This window comes from Pelobates fuscus, chromosome 4, assembly GCF_036172605.1.
Source record: "Pelobates fuscus isolate aPelFus1 chromosome 4, aPelFus1.pri, whole genome shotgun sequence".
NCBI classification, from domain to species: domain Eukaryota; kingdom Metazoa; phylum Chordata; class Amphibia; order Anura; family Pelobatidae; genus Pelobates; species Pelobates fuscus.
In genome coordinates, this window is record NC_086320.1 from 106814872 (window position 1) to 106830993 (window position 16122).

The following is a 16122-nucleotide window of genomic DNA, read 5'->3' on the forward strand; positions in this document are numbered from 1 at the left end:
CGTGTACATTTGGCTCAGTCCTTAAGGGGATAATTTATAATAGTATGCTTACTAAATGTATTCATTCACAGATCTTAGTTTATAATCAATACATTTATCCTTGCCTTTTAAAGAAACACTATAGCTTTAATAATGCAAACATGTATTCTGAACGCTATAGTGTTCCACTCCCCGTTTAGATTCAGGAATCCCTAAACGAAATAAAAAAAATACAAACTTTTTTTCCAGCACGGCGACTGACTCCATGTTCCATTCCAGTGACGTGGTTCTGCAGGCTGTCACATTCTTGTCTTCTCATTCAATTGGTTCTCATAGGGAAGCATTGAATCCGAAGTTTCCCTTTGAAAAGCATCTGATGAAGTTCAACCTCCTTAAGCAACGTGTAAGCACGTCAGATGTCACATAATGTCATGCAAACCAAGCACCCTGAAAGACAGCCACTAAAAGTGTATTTATCTGTGCAACAGAAACGTATCTTCAAAACGGCAATTTACATTACATTGCAGTATTAAAAGGACTGGACCACTCCATCCAGACCATTTTAACCTTTAGTAGAGTTGCTTAATATGGCATCTGCCTACCATAAAACATCTAGACTTTCATATATGGTTCAATGTTGCTTTGTAGAATAATGCATATTAGCATATACTGCACTAAAAATAATGACACAGAACCGACAGGCATAAATTATATATTTGTATTTCTTTGAACATTTTTAATGGAAACAAAAAAAATTACAAACATATTCCTAAATAAAGTCATGCTAGTGCGTTCTTCAGATTATGTATGAAACATGCTGAGTTGCCTATAATAAAAAGTAAAGAAAATTACGTGTTGCAGGACAGCTGCCAGAATCCTGTCTATTCTGATTTTACCACTAGACAAATTGCAAAACATCAAAAACAGTGAGTCATAAATGAGTACTATGACAAACCGATGTGTCTAAATAAATTAGTTATAATTTACTCTAATTTGTTGTGCAGGCTTCATGGTTTCAGGTAATAAGTACTGTCCTGTCAGAATATTTCAATAGCTACCCAGAAATGGCTAATAGTTTTATTTTTATTTTTTTAAAGCATCCTTTTTTTGTTTTGTTTTTCCTTTGCATTAACCACTTCATTACCTAAGTCGAGTATAAACGTTTTTATTTTCATGTATTTTGCAAAATGAACTCTAGTTGAAAAAGCTTTATTCACCCTCATTTATACTGTTGTTATGATTACCAGCTTGTAGATGAATAAACTTTGTTTGCCAAATGCCACTTGTTACTAATATAATACCTATAAATTTCCTGAAAATGTAAGTTCACCTCCTGCTTTTAAACAGTGCAGGAAGCTTAAATGGGTCATGTCATTCCCATGCATCCCAACCATATTGGTTCTGTCAGGACAGTCCGGATTTACAGGTCCTTTTCCACCAACCCCACTTTGTTTCCTGGTTTCTAGATTTTGTAGTACAAGTTTGTCATTATACATGCTCAAGCTGCACTCGAGGCACTGGGACTCTTCAATAAACACTGAAACAGTGCTCTCTGCTTGGTTCATTATAAGTGGGCTTAATTGGAAGGCATCCAGGCAGGCATTCACCACATGATGACTTCCCAGTAATTAAGGTGGACCCAACCCTTTTCCAGATAGGTCCACTGCTTTTGGGCAGAGCCAGTGATACAATCGTCTAGTTGGCCCACACCCTCCCACTGACGTCCCGCTTCTCGAGTTGCCAGTGTTGGTAAGGGTATGAATTCCTACAGCCATGGAGTGGAGAGAAGTAAAAGAACATTTCATTCCAGAGACTGACAAAGATTGGTATAGCAATTTTATATACCTTTATTTTAGAAATATATGGCTAAACTGTATTCACTGTAAACATTATGCTCAAAAGCAGACATACTTTTTTTTTTACATTCTGTTGCCATTTTTAGTCAGCTGTACTGCTAGCAATACCTTCAGGGGTCTTACAAATATATATAACCAAGGGATTTGACCATTTTTTATTTATTTTTACATTTGTATTAACATTTGAGACATAGCACTAATGTTTTTCATTTCTTAATTTTTTTTTATAAAGGCTGAATGAATAAGTGAAAAATTTAAATTGTGTAAGTTTATATAATCTAAATGTGTACACTTTTCTGTAAGGACAACATTGATGTTTTATGATATGTTTATATGTTAGGTATGCATTATTAGAGATTATGTTACTTTGGGTATCTCTACAGTGTCAGTCAGTTAACAGTGACATCTATTTGTCTTGCACCCAGTTGTCAATATTAAATTATGTTTGATTCCAACTGATTCTGTTGTTGAATGTTTTACTGATGATTGCAAATAACTAATCTTGTTAAAGTGGAACTGTCTGTTATGTTAAACATAAGACAAAGTAGTCCCTACTTTGTCTTATGTTTTAAAGAAAACTAGATCAGAAATAAAGAAAAGAACAGATTCTGAGAGAGAAAGAGAAAAGGAAGAGATAGGAGAAAGGTACGTTTAGCGTGACAGTGCCGCTTAAAATTACTCTGATAAGATTGCTATATATCTTAAATACACCTACCTCTGGGCAATTGACTGCCTATTGAGTTTAGCTACCCTGAGCTAAACAATCTGGATGTAACAGGACTAGTTGTCTAACAGGCTAGGGGGTGTAACCAGGGGACTTAGTAAAAGTGCCAATTTCTGTTGAAATCTGCTCTCCTTTTAAAATGAAAAAACAAAACAAAAAACAACACACTCTTCACCCATAAAGCATGTCAAAAAGCTAAAGTGCTTTAGATGTCCGGAGGATCCCTTTAAGGTCAAAAGAGCTGAACTAGAATAATTCTCCAAGTCAACTATGCTTTCACTTTGACTACTTAGCCTTTGAATTTTACCAGCATTTAATTTAAGACTTGGCACTGTTGGGTTTTGTTTTCACTTGTTATATATTTATTTGTATTTTTAATCTATTTATTAAATTAATATTAAATTTGACTTCTGATTTGTGATAACACCATTATTTTAGAAATTAGAAAGAAAAAAAATAAATAAAAGGCACAGAACACATAAACCTGATGTATATATTTGAGAAATGTTATTTTAACTTTTATATGTCTGTTTATGGTATACGTATTGCGTAAAAGGAGAAGAAAAAAAAAATTTCTCTTATATTAGGGGATCAAAATGTTCAATGACCAATATGACAATGGTAAAAGGAATGCTTAGTGCACTTTTCATTCTAGTGTTTTTAAACTTAAATAAATATAGAATGTCATTCTTCAAAAAGGTTTCTGCTTATTGAATGGCAGGGCAGGATTTGAAAGGGATCAGTGAATCAAATGTAATTTGGGCTCTGTTTGATTCGCCAAATATGTGTGTTTTGCTGACGGGCAGTATTCCTGTATGAAAAGCTGCCTAGGCATTTCCATTAAATAGAAGCAGAAAAAAATGCATATCTCAACTTTCATTTTGGCTTACCTTTACTTTCTTTATTTCTTCTTTTTTTTTTTGGATTAAATAATTGGGAGCAGAATTTCAAATCAAAAGACATTGAAAATTTCAAACAAATAGTTTTGGGAATTAAAGACACTACATCTATAAACACAAATATTTGAAATGCTTCCTGGAATTAAAATTCCAAACCAATCCTTTTAAGGCACGACTGACCTGCTGTGCAATAACAACGCACATTTTTATTGTATTATTTCTTATTTGAACCATTTTCAAGCAGTGTCATCGTATGTCTACTGATATTTCGTTTTTATGTATAGGAAGATTAAGTGTGATGAAATAGCTCCACTTAATTGTAGAATGCCCAGTTCTGAAATGTTATTTCAATCTAACAGTGCCATTTACTAATGGGATTGTATATTAGGATCTGCATATTTTGCATAGTAAAGTGTACTGTGGTGGAATCGTTACTGATGTTCTTTGCATATTTTTGATTGTTTTTTTTATTTTATTTCGTTTTTGTCTTGTCTTCTGTGTTTCAAAATCAAAGGATTTTTGCTCCTTTGTTAAGGCACAGTTTGAAATCATTACTGATTGTGATAGGTGGGGGTTGCCTTCATTTGTATCCACAGCGGCATCAAGGACATGTGAAAGGTTGAAAGTAATTGACTTGGATCGTTTTGTTTTTTCTTTATAACTTGTAGTTATATGAACATGTTAAGGCAAAAATAGCTATTTTTTGTGTGTCCCCCCCAGTGATAAGCAGTCCATAAAGGGTCACATGTATCATTCAAGTGTGAGTGAGCATATTTTACACTCAGGTGTTACATTCTTAAGAGTTTTACATACACTGCTCTAATAATTGTTGATTTTTCGATTCCTCTGATGTCATTAGATCTGAATGAAGATGTCAAAAATAAAATAAAATAGGCTAATGCAAATGACAGCTGGGTTCAGGACTGAACCTATGGTGATACCTACACAGAGGATTGTTAAGGGCCAATTCCATTGAAAATGGTTTAGCCAGATATATTTATGGCATTTATTTCCAAAATGCCTTTTAGTACCCCAAAAAGCATGTCATGGGGGACGATGCCTGACTGTCTAGCTGAGTGGATGTTTGTTGCCTGAGCTCCTGGGTTTCATGCAAACCTAAACCTTGCATACCGCATAACAGGCACTCTGGTGGATCGATCGCTACTGAAATCGTAACCTTCCGACCAAGATTGTCACTCTTTCGTTTTGCGGTCTACCAGTGCATCAGAGGGATGGCCCTCTCCAGGTGCTAAGTCCTGCTACACTGAACGGGTTTCTGCACTCATACTAAGATGGCAGAGATCGCAGCTAGCTACTCAGTTGAGGCCTACATCAAAACATTTCTGGTATGGCTGGACTTACTCTTTACGTGATTTTTAGGCTAAGTTAGAGGCAAGGCAGCAGTACCAGAAGGCATCTGAACTTCTAACTCTTACCTCTGTGCACCAAACTGATCTGATTTCAGAGCCAGCATCCAGCCGGTTCAGCAAGGCTCCATCTCCACACAATAGTTGATAAACACCCATGGGCCTCAATGGCACAATAAGCGATAAGCATAGCTTGCAGCAAAGGGTAGCAGGGCCAGGGCCTACCTCAATGGGACTCTGTCATATACAGCCCCTCAAGATGGTGAATATCAACACATGGGGATTGTTTGTTGCACTCACGTGTAGGTCTGTAACCGGCACTTTCACACTATATTTACCTCCTACCCAGCCGTTCCTTCACAAGTTGGGAATTGGACGAAAGAGCTAGTGAAGCCCGGCTGCTGTCTTGTGGCACCTTTACCAGCATGGGCATACTATTTTGCGGTGGACTCCTGTCTCACAATTTGTTTATAATTTAATCAGTTCCTATAGCTTTTGTTGTCTATTCCTATATAACTGAGCTAGCTTGATTACTTTAGCATTGTTTATTCATGCATACTAAGCCTGTTCAAGTTATTGCAATCCACTCATGCATATCTAGCCTGTTTATCTTCATAAAAAATTGTGCTGTTTACTCGCATGTCATGTCAATTACTGTTCTCAATCTGCATGCTGCTGCTGTTGTGGCACTGCAAGATGATGTGTTACCTGTAATCTCATGCACAGCAAAAATAAATAATTATATAAAAAAAAAAGCATGGCATGGAATTACTATTTTATTAAAGTAGATGCATTGAATCAACACATCTCTATGAGTAAAGTTCAGTGTCTCCATGAGGAGGGTGGAAACACTAAACGGCAGTGCCACTCTTTTCTCTGAAAAGACAGTGTTTACAACAAAAAGCCTACAGGGACTGGCTATACTAACCAGAACAACTACATAAAAATGTAATTGTTCTGGTGACTATAAGTGTCACTTTTTTCCACTGTTCATTTTAGGTGTTTTGTAACCCAACGGAAACCAAAAGGATTATAGTTTCAGAGTTTAATCCAAGAGGGTAAAAAAGACTCTCATAATAGAGCTTGATTACGTTCTTGTAAGATGCTATGTTATTAGTCTCCAGGTGTTAAAATCTATCATTTAAAATCATGGTTCATTTTTGGTGCATTATTTTAAATGGACTTGCCTCTATTAGGTCACAGTATCCATTCATTAAAGCATTAGGTTTATGGGCATTTAAATTCTTTCCCTTTCTTCATCATAATCCTTTTTGTATTACATCAGAAAAAGTAGAGCTAATTTGCTCTTTTTTTTAAATCTACACTATATTTCATTATGTTTCATCTATATAGGGATGCAAATATTATGTTCTCCATGAATAATTTCTTAATTGGCCCCAAGAGTAACTGATAGCACAAATATATTCTGTCCTTGTTCTTATACCCTGGTAAATAACATGTAAGATAAAGCACTTTATGTATCTATTATACCCCCAAGTGCAATGTGCTGTAAACCTCGAGAGTACCGTATGGGTTAATAAAAGCTCTGGTTGCATTGAGAGAATAAGAGAACAGTGGTTGCTGCACAACCTGTACTCTGTCAGAGTAATTTAATTATGGGTAGTTAGACTCCTGTGTAATTTGTTAATGGCCATTCCTTGCACAAAGAGCATAATTTTGCCAGGGCACCAGCAATTTGATGCATTTTTCGCAGGGTTCTGTCAAATAAAAGAGCGTTTTCATTGAATTTCATATTGTGCTTTTTGCCTAGAGGGAGAATATCAATGAAGCAGTGAGCATTTCTCTTGTTTTTTTTTTGTTTTTTTTTTTTGGGGGGGGGGAGCTTATTAGAATGAATGCAAGAGTGAATAGTAATAAACTGTGCTTTTACAAGAGTCTGGTATGATACTGAACATCTCAGATAATTAGCTATTTTTTTTTATTTTTGTCTGATAAAAATGTTTGGACAATTTAACAATTTTTTTTCTTGCTCTACTTTATATAAAAAAAATATCTATATAAACAAACAAACTTTTATATACATCATAATGTACCACAATATGAGAGGTCACGAGGTTTATAGGTTTATTAATTCCAGAACCTCGAAATGGCGGTATTTTCTCCTATGTATGTATCATTTATATTTTTATGTTTGTGTGAGTGGTAAGGTAGTATAAGGTTATGGTACTATAGGTGTCAGTGTTTACTGTAAAAATAGAAAATGAATCCAGGCACTCCAAATGAATTCCAAGAGAAAGGCAATTTATTGGAACCAGCAGCTACTGTAAGACTTAAAGGACCACTATAGGCACCCAGACCACTTCAGCTCAATGAATCTAGGGTTAACCCTGCAGCTGTAAACATAGCAGTTTCAGAGAAACTGCTGTGTTTACATTAGGGTTAATCCAGCCTCTACTGGCTGTCTCATTGACAGCCGCTACAGGCGCTTCCGAGATTCTCACTATGATTTTCACAGTGAGAAGACGCTTGCATCCATAGGAAAGCATTGAGAAATGCTTTCCTATGGATTGATTGAATTCACACGCGGCTCTAGCCGCGCATGCGCATTCGTCGGAAGAGGGAGGAGAGTCCCCAGTGCTGGAGAAAGGTAAGCGTTTAACCCCTTCCTTCTCCTAGAGCCGGCGGGAGGGGGGCCATGAGGGTGTGGGGGACCTATAAACACTACAGTGCCAGGAAAACAAGTTTGTTTTCCTGGCACTATAGTGGTCCTTTAATGTGTAGTGTAGTTTGTTAGGTTGGTTAGGGGTTAAGGGTAGAAAACATAAATGTCCTAGTGCTGCCTGATAATTGTGGGAGTTATAGTTTCAAGTGGCAGATCATGTTTTAGAATCCAGTACTGTACAAGTTGTGATGTCATCCATGCAATTATTTCCCGTAATCAACATGTAATAGCTCATGGACCACCTCCATGCAATCTGGACCGTGTCTTGGTGTGCCTGAGATTTAGAAAACATTAACCGCTGCACTACCCTATTACTGTCACTAAACATTAACCCCCTTATAGTATCTTAATATTTACATTAACCATAACTTAAAGGTATAGTGCAATATATAACAGCAGCGCAAGATTTATTATGCTCTCTCTCTGTTTCTATAGTTATAGATAATATATATATATACACACACAGACACATATGTGTGTGTAAGACTGTGTGTGTTTTTGTCCTTTTTTCTGTTAGTTCTTTTGCCCAAAACTGAACAGTTTCATTGTCGCTTTTCTCCACTTCATTAGCTGCTGGCATTTCTGGTCTAAGCAGCTTCTTTAGTTCTGCATTATGCCTAACGGGCTTTATGTATTCCATGCTTAATGAACTGTTGTTTAAGGATTCTGAAGGGAAACATTCCAGGAAACAAATGAAAAAGAGAACTCTTTGTAGAATGCTTTTAGCTTCTTGATCTACAAATACTGCATTTTTGTGGGAGTCTGCATTGTGGATTTTATCATTATTTTTCAGCTTTTATAATTGTTTGCTGGGTTGTTTTTTTCATCCAATTTCCATACAGGCACATAATTGTTGCTTTTTCTCAACACACGACTCCCTAGAACTGTGAGCAATCGTGCTCCCTTCAAGACAGTCACGTAGATATGTTTTAAGTACATTTCTTTGTTCTAGGAACAAGCAGAGGTAAAACATAATGTAGCATTCATATTTATCAACATTTACAATGAACAGTTTGTTGCTTGTTTTTTTAAGCAAATAAAAAGTGGTCTGCAGAAATGCCATTATAAAAATGACTTGGTAACACATTTCAATTATATACTAAGTGATTCATTTACTAAATTGTGAGTTGTATATAATTGACAGACAAATTTAAAATTCAGCACACAACTGACAAGCTGAAGATCTTCAGCACAGCCAAACGTGGCTATTTTGGCTTGAATTTTACACGACAGCTGCTTGTTTTGTGAATAAACTATTTGGATTTCCCATGAACAAGATGTTCAATCAATACAAAGTTTCAGCGCACGTATGTCTTGGTTGTAGAAGTATGCTACAATTACCCAGTGTCCCTAAAAGATATATTCATATCCTGTCTCTCAGCCTTCACAATACTTTGTAACAAAACTGGCAGTAAATGGCATTTCAAAGCTGAAACAATGCTCTGTAAGCAACATGTTGCCACCTGCATTTAACACTGGACAATGAACTCTCTTGTTAGATATTTTATAATTTTTTTTTACCCCAAGGCCATGGGATTTAATTCTATATTTCCTTTGTTTTGTTTTTTTAAACACGAGGGAACCCAATGATACTTTAATATTAAATCGAGTTCCCAGAGACAATGCTCAGCCTTCTTGGTGCAGTGCAGGTTCATCAGATACCCCACCATGAGCATAGGTGGCTACAGAAATAACTCAGTGTTTCTGACAGTTCCACCTGTGCTTGTAAAAAAAGCCACCACCTGTGCTCATGTAAATAGATCCTGATCCCCAAGGAGTTGCATCAGATGGTTTGTCTAATTAACCCCTTCTACACTAAAATGGGTCAGAGAGGTCATGGTAGCAAGGGATTTGTCTAACCCTGCTTCTAAAGGGGTTAATTCAAAAGATGCTTTATTTGTTAGAACACATCTAAGTGGTATTTTGTCTCTTCGGTTACATAGTTGCAGATTGTCTTTTGCAGACTGGCGGTTTAAATGTTTGCATTGTAACATTAGCTGAGACTGCCAGTAGCCAGATGCCGTCTATCTCCAAGGAGCCTCTAGGTATAGGCTAAGTCGCTATCTGACCCTGTGGGCAAATACATCCATACACTCTGGGATATTGAGATGTCCCTCTAATAATATGTTCCTGGCGTTTGGTAGTGTAGTGGCTTCATCTGCTGTGAATATTTTGTAAGACGGTACTTTATCTATTTCTTCAGTTCGTGAATGTATCATTTAGCATTTTGGAGACATGCATATAATTCTTCCTTCTGTCTCAAGATGGCAAAAGTTAATTCATGGTATTTCATGTTTCCTAATACCCAGCTGCTGCATTTCAAAACATACCCTTGACAAATGGGGTCATTCTGTAAGGTCACATTGTTAAAGAAGGGGAAATCACTGACAGTAGAGTGACACACTTAAGTGTCCCTTCTATTTTAATGTTTCTTTATGTAATTTTGTTGTGGATTAAGTACATTTTCCAGCTGTGCGCTGACGAAGAGTGTTACTTTTCTTCACAAGACAAATTCGGTTGCTGTTGGTTCTTTTTTTTTTTTTTTCTTCCTTCCTGATTTATTGTCAATAGGACGTTGCCTAAAAATGCACAGCAGCTTCTAGTTCCCATATTACGAATGATAAGTAGCAGTAATATGTTGAAGTAGGCCATTTGGGTAAGTGTCCCTGTGCTCATAAAGATTCCAGTGTTGTTTGTTTTGAAGTAATTTAGTTTGAAGGTTCTAGTTTTGCTGTCCTCACAATGGTCCCTAATTCCATTAAAGCTTTCATTTCTTGTGATAGATCAGCTAAAATACTGCACGGTTCAGCATTTCTATATATTACAGATAGACACAAGTTTTATAAACCCTTAATGGCTCATTGGGGTGCATTTCCTGATCATAGTTCATGCATTCAAATGTTTTGATTATTTTATAATTGTGGTACCTTTTGTATGTTAATAAATACTACTAATATTATATTTTGTCAGTTCTGCATTATCGGCATGAACCTGACATAGGACAAAAGTAATATTTTTTCAGACACACAATCAAGATTTTTTTTTTGCAGAAAATGTAAACAGCACTATGCGTTTTTTAACCCATTCATGACAAGAGGTTTGGAAAATACATATCATAAACGTCCTGGAAAAATTATCAGTTTTGAAAGAGAATAAACAATATAAATTGTCTATTGTATTGTTGCAGTTTTTTGTTTGTTTGTTTTGCACTGTTATATGTTAGCGATATTTATATGTTCCTGTATTTCTTCTGGTTTTTTTTACTGCAGTTGGTTATATGATGGTTTGGAATCATTCAGTTCATATTTCTCAAATCTATTTGTGGTTCTGGATTATGAATTTAGAACAATCACGCAGCCAATAAAAATGTCACTTTGCTGTCAGTATTATTTATTCTTTTTCTGTATTTATCTTCTTTGAGCACTATTTTCTGCTGGCTAGTAGAATATTCCACCTTTACCTTGTAATTGATTATGTGATCACTTAACAGATCTATGCAGATGCTTTCAGTTCTAATTCCTTTATTTCTATTGCTTTTCTATAGTAATGTTTACGGATTGTGGTTCTGATCAACGGATACGATTTGAAACCAGCAACCCTTCTGATTTTCGGATCGATGGTGATGGAGTGGTGTTTGCCACAAGAACTTTTGACATTTCTCCTGAGCAAACAGAGTTTTTGGTTTATGCCCAAGATGAAGATACAAGAGAACTTTGGCATGTGACAGTGACAATTCTCCTAAAGCCACAACATGCACAGGATCTACTTCAGGTATGTTGCTTGTATTCATCTATATGCACGTGGGTGTTTATATTGTCAGTAGTACCAAAATCAGCCCAAATTGTTTATCATTTCCTACTTCTGGAAACGTAAGAGAGTGTTTCAGCTTAACACGTAATATAAATAAATGTAAATGTCAATAAACAAGCACTTTAGAAGCCCTCTTTGCGTATGGGCAGCGCTGCTTGACTGTATTGTCAGGCAGCCTTTCTTCCTGGCACACATGCGCATGACTTAACCCATGTATATCTGAGAACAGTTTGGTGATGTTCTCAGCTGTAATAGTGCTGTGTCGTCCCAATGAATTGTGAATGTAAATTGTAAATGGATTGTGTAATTGGTATGTGCCAGGGGTTGAACAAGAAGTTCTGAGTGGTGTTAGAGGTCATTCATCAACTACACTTACTCAAGCTCATCTTTGTTTTTCAGGCTGCTTGCAATAGACCACTAAGTGACAGAAAACATTGCTGTATATCAGCAAGACATTGCAATGTTTTTTGCAGATATTATATAGTATTTGCAGGTACACACAGGTTTCTAAATATCCAGCCTTGTGCATGCCATCTAAGTACTCTTATGTGATAGTACAGATTTCCGATTGTAGGGTTTTTGTTATGGTGGAGTTTGTTTTATTACAACAGACACTTATAATGCAAACTTTGAAAAATATGTAATAAACATTTATAAACATACTATACATTTCTTCAGATTGCATTGTTGGGCCCACTCCCATCCCTCTTACTAACCCATCTCAGGTTCAGACCAGTCCACTTATGACAGAAACAGGGCATCATTGTATGCAGCAACATGCTCCTCATGCTCCCTGCAGGGATGAATACAGCAGGGAGAGAGATACCGGAGCCTGCTCTCCATGAACTGTCAGGACGTTGCAAGGTGACGATATCATTGCACTGCACACATATCACTCTATCAAGAATGCCCAATGCACTTTTGCAGAATTCCTATGGGTAGGTCACTAATTGGTTAGATCAGTGGCCCCATGCAGTGGGTGTGGTAAGCATAAGAAATCAGGTAAATGTTTAAAAAAATAAAATCATATTTGCCTGCTTTTTTTTTTTAGCCCGCAGAGGCTAAATCTAAATCTATTGAATAAGACAGTTGTCTCAAAGTGATTTCCCTTTAATGTAGTTTTGGCTTTAATGGTCTTATTATGTGGAAACCCGTACTTCTAATTGTGTCAATCAAAGAGTTATGTATTTAAAACATTAGAGTGTTCCTGGCTGCAATATATTATATATTAATATTATATTCGAGTTAAACTAGCCTCTCATCCAGCAGTGCCCTATTCTCACTGCTGCACGCAGATCCACTTTCTTCTTAGATGGATGATATCGACCAATCAAATTAATCGCCATAAATAATCAATGGAGCCCTACTGCAAATGCACGGCAATCACCACTCTGCAACAATAGGATTCTTTTCACAGAGAAACATTTTAAAGTCTTGAGCACCAAGTATAAGATTAAAAGTATGATTGACAGCCTCTAGAGGCACACTGACTAAAAAAATGTAAATATTGATATTTTAAACTACCTTCTTACTTTAATCACAACTTCCTTATTCTTAAAATAAAGCTGTTATATGGAGGTCAGATCTGACATTATAGTCACCAAGCTGGACTTTCCGCCAAGTCACAATAAATCCAATGAAAATCCTAATGAAAGTCCCTCCTGATAGGGAGTGCGTGCTGTTTCAGGAAAACTGCAGCTGTACACCAGCTGAGGGACACATACCCAAAATGACAATCCTAGTTTGTTTTCATTTGTATACAGAGAACTAACCTGGGACGGTAGAACTCAGGTCCCAGATCAGGATACTTTGTTGTTTTACAGTAACGTTGCCACAGAAGGTTTAAATGTCTTTCCTCTACAGCGTGGGAGAGCTGTAAACACAATCAATGTGTAATGAAAATAGCAATCACAAACGTACTGTTTTATGAGATTTGACATCTATATTGATTTAAAAAATAAATAAATACATTACAACAATCTTGAATATATTTAAAGTTAAATAGGGCAATAAAAGAAAGTGTTTTATGATTTAGTCTCTTTGAACATTAATACATAATGGGTTAAAAATGCAATCAATGGAGTAATGCTCAAAGTCAACATTTGTGATGAGCTAGTGCTGGGGAATTGTTCACTAGATTAAATGTGTTTTGTAACTTCAGATGATGAGAGAATATGTCACTTTATTTTCAAGTAAAGACAAAGTATTTTTTTTCTTCTTAAATTCGTTATTGATTATATGAAGGTTATTACTAGCTCCAAATAAAACTAAATTGCAAGTTTGTCAACTTGCATCAACTACTTGCACTTATAGCAGGCCTCCTGACAGTCCTGCTTTTGGTAGGCCAGTCACAATGTTGGGTCTTGTCCTGCTTTAGTTCCTTGGTCTTCCTTATCTGGGAGCACCAGGGAACTGTCCTTGGGCAGCACAATGTGAGCACATCATTGGAGCTCGAGCAGTGCTCCCTGCATGGTCCTGAAGGCTGATGGGCAGTTCAGACACAACAGTTTGGGAATGTGGGGCCTGGATGGCCGGATCTCCTAGGACCACCGGGTTCTTGACAACCACCATGGTTGTCACCCCCTGATGGTGGCCCTGTTTAATACTCTATTATTAATGTACATATATTAACCTGCACCTGGGGTAGTCAACCTTTGGCATTCCAGATGTTGTGGTCTACATCTCCCCTGATTCTTTGCCAGCATTATGACTGTAAGAGATATATGAGAAATGTAGTCCACAACATCTAGAATGATGGTTGTTACCTACCCTAGCCCAAAACCAAGGCAACTGTCTCTAAGTTAATTTAGCTACTTCTCTCACACTTGTGTCCTTAGCTATATGAAACCCTAAGTGTCATGTATAAAGTTTCCCTGTATAAAAAATATTTGCTAGCGCAATCAACCGATGGTTACACATATAAACTGTATATAAGAAGAAGAAAACTAGATGTACAAAATAGTGAATCATACGCTTTAAAAGATGGGATTTACACCACCTGCTTCATAGCTCAAGGCCATTGTGTTGTTTAACTCAGGTAAGCGGGAGTGTTTCTCCATTAAAACATTTTTAGACCTAAATTTTGCTAGTCAACTGTGAACTTTCCACAACTCATTGTTAAATTATAAACTAAGTTTTTTTAATATCATCTTTATCATTGCAATTATGCTTGCAACATGTAACAGGGTACCTAACAACAAATGGTGCTATGGAATACTGTATGTTGTAACAGTGTTTGAGCTCTTTATCATTTTTTTTTGTGTTACATTTCACAATTTTTTTGTGTGAAATATCAGTATATTTAATATCGGTGTTGTGCTCTACATAATTGCCAAATATGCATGTTTACCGATCCCCTCCCCTGTATTTAAAAAAAAAAAAAAAGTATGAATTTGTGAGCTCTGGCTCATAAAATTCAAATAAGACTCTAATGTAAATAATACATGTATTTATTTTTTAAAGTTAGAGTGTTCCTTGTTTAATTTAAATTACTAAGGCCCTCCTTGTTATAAACCTTATCTACTAAATCTGAGTGCAGTGTAACAAAGCGGTTATAGAAATATGGTATACTGATATAACTGGTATACAAATATGAAAAAAAAAATTATGTAACGTTAGTCCCCTTAATTGCATAATAGTCTTAACCCCTTAAGGACCAAACTTCTGGAATAAAAAGGGAATCATGACATGTCACACGTCATGTGTCCTTAAGGGGTTAAAGAAACATTCTATGTACCATAACCATTACAGCATGCTGTAGTTGTCATGTTGCCAAGTGTACCCTGGCACCCTCCAATGTAAATAGTCAAATGTATTTGACTTCTTACCTGGTGTGATGGACCACCGTCACTAAGTACCATGCCCACTGCTTATTCGTGTGTTTTCCGCTTGTATTCTGTGTCTCCCTATGTACCTGTTATGTAATTTGTGTATTGTGCATGTTTCCCCGTTCGGGAGCGCTCATGCAAACGGAACCTGTTCGCCTCCCGAACGCAGACCACTCCGGTACCCCATTAGAATGTTCACACCAATCCATCAGAATGTTCGCACCTGCATCGTAAGTGTAAAACCACAAGGGAGATAATTAAAGGGAAACTCCAGTGCCAGAAAAACGATCCGTTTTTCTGGCACTGGAGGGTCCCTCTCCTTCCCACCCACCAATCCCCGGTTACTGAAGGGGTGAAAACCCCTTCAGTGACTTACCTGTGACAGCGGCGATGTCCCTCGCCACTGTCTCCGCCTCCGCGACGCTCCTCCTTGTGATTGCGTCGGCCGGTGGGCGAGACTGATCTCGCCCACCGGCCGAGGAGACCTAATGCGCATGCGCGGAAATTCTGTGCATGCGCATTACGTCTCCCCATAAGAAAGCATTGAAAAATCATTTCAATGCTTTCCTATGGGGTTTTGAGCGACGCTGGAGGTCTTCACACAGTGTGAGGACGTCCAGCGACGCTCTAGCACAGGTTTCCTGTGCTAGAACCCAGGAAGTGACCTCTAGTGGCTGTCTAGTAGACAGCCACTAGAGGTGGAGTTAACCCTGCAATGTAATTATTGCAGTTTATGAAAAACTGCAATAATTACACTTGCAGGGTTAAGGGTAGTGGGAGTTGGCACCCAGACCACTCCAATGAGCAGAAGTGGTCTGGGTGCCTGGAGTGTCCCTTTAATGAGTGCTCTCCTGGGTGGCCGCCATTCAGATAGGCAAACACCACCCAGGGGGAGCATTCATATCCCGAAAAGAGACGCTTTCCTTGCGGGATCTGCGCACCGGGACTCCACAAACGGGTCCCTGAGGTTGATGGGG

General features: G+C 37.3%; 1 protein-coding gene across 1 annotated transcript in view; it reads left to right on the top strand.

The window, feature by feature from the left end:
- CDH2 (cadherin 2) overlaps nt 1–16122 on the top strand; it is a 191133-nt gene that overhangs the window by 122511 nt on the left and 52500 nt on the right. Inside the window, exon 3 of the mRNA XM_063451450.1 lies at nt 11053–11279. Coding sequence (XP_063307520.1) covers nt 11053–11279 — 227 coding nt within the window. The remainder of the gene's footprint in view (nt 1–11052; nt 11280–16122) is intronic.